The 1,713-nt window shown below is 37.7% G+C and overlaps 1 protein-coding gene across 1 annotated transcript; it reads right to left on the bottom strand.

Moving 5' to 3' along the window:
* Positions 1 to 476: 476 nt before the first annotated feature.
* Positions 477 to 1,415, bottom strand: LOC128276168 (putative nuclease HARBI1; the record flags this gene model as incomplete). Its single annotated transcript, XM_053014635.1, has 3 exons — positions 477 to 685; positions 771 to 915; positions 980 to 1,415. Coding segments are annotated over 3 exons (790 nt in total), but the record flags the coding sequence as incomplete, so codon positions are not given.
* Positions 1,416 to 1,713: the final 298 nt, after the last annotated feature.

Genomic DNA, 1,713 nt, shown 5'->3' with positions numbered 1-1,713 from the left:
GGCAAAGAAAGAGGGGGGTGAGGGGTTTCTAACCTTGACTATTGCACTCCCCGGCCCCAAAAACCCCTGTGTACCAAATTTCAAGTCAATCGGTCCAGTAGTTTCGGAGTCTATAAGGAACATACAGACAGAATTTGATTTTTATATATATAGAGAAGAGATTAAGTAAAGGCGTTGTTATCATACAAATGATTGTTCCCTAATAAAATGTATGGTGCTGAGAATAAATGAATTATTGGTCTCTAATAATACTTAACTAACAACAATGCTTCCCAGGACTTGATAATTGTAATACTTGTACAATATTCTTTTAATGACAAATTATTTATTAACTTTTTGATACTATACTATACATAATGTGCTAGAAACATGAATGAAAAAACCCACCAGTATCTTTCCGGCCTACCTAGCTATCTAGGGATCCACTGATCTATCATATTTTCGGAAATACAAAAATTGTGTAATGCGCAACATACATTCGTAATTCTTCCCGCGATAACCGGATCATAATGGAGCTGCCTCGCTCCCAGCAGACACCTAAACCTGTTCTTCAACAAACCAAAACTTCGTTCGATAACGTTTCTTGCCATTGCGTGACGGTTATTGTACATAGCTTCAGGAGAATTTACAGCTGCATTTCTTTTCGGCGTTACAATCCATGGTTTGGATGGATATGCGGAATCAGCTGTAAGTAAAATGGAATGTTCGTACAACAAAATGTTTCTCTGAATGTGCAATGCGATACTTGCTGTAAGCAAAATTTTACTTACCCAGTACTTTAAAAACTCTATTCCCACTTCTATATTTCTCGGCAAAAAAGTTATCCACGCCAGAGACACTCCATATATGAGCATCATGATTTGCTCCACTGTATTTAGCGTTGACGTATCGTATAGCCATTGTATGGTCACAAATCTTTAAATATAAACGAAACACATTTTTAGAAAGCTATGATTGGAATCATTCACATCGTACTTACCATTAACACATTTAAACTGTAAAATCCTTTCCTATTATAGTATTGATCCCTGTTGTCCGTTGGTGCTATTATTTTGATATGTGTGCCGTCTGCACACATTACGACACCCGGGATTTCACTTTGCTCATAAAAATATCGCCTTGCTTTTTGTTGTTCTCTGTCATCCATTTCCAGCGTGATTCTTTTTGGGCACTGTGTTTCTTCCAATATTTTCAAGGTTTGGCGAAACATCACAGAAAACGTCGGTTGGGCAATTGCCACATTCCAATCTTTACCGACGCCATGCTGGTAGCTACCTTCAGCCAAAAATCTTAAAGTAGCCGCTAATTTGTCTTTTGGCGTTAGACCTGCTCCCTTCAATGGTGGAAATTTCGCTTCAATTTCGGAAAGTATCGTCAAAAACATTTCCTTTGATATGCGAAAACTTTTCTTGAACCTGCAACAACATTTTTACATGAAAGAAAAATCATTGATCATTTTCGTCTTCGTGCACACTTACGCTGCTGATGAAAGATTCAGTGGGTCGGATTTACATCGCAATATTTTGCGATGAATCGTTATATTTTCTGTTCCTTCACTGTCACTGTCGCTATCGGAAACGTAATACGCGGAAATCATCTTAAAATTCAGAAATATATATGAGCAAGAATCGCACGCACAACTGAACTGTTGTCTGTTTACCACTTGAATGTTTACAAAATGCACCAGAAATGACAGTTCGTACTCAAAGAGCT

This window comes from Anopheles cruzii, unplaced genomic scaffold, assembly GCF_943734635.1.
Source record: "Anopheles cruzii unplaced genomic scaffold, idAnoCruzAS_RS32_06 scaffold00668_ctg1, whole genome shotgun sequence".
NCBI lineage: Eukaryota > Metazoa > Arthropoda > Insecta > Diptera > Culicidae > Anopheles > Anopheles cruzii.
This window is presented reverse-complemented; position numbering and strand designations above follow the sequence as displayed.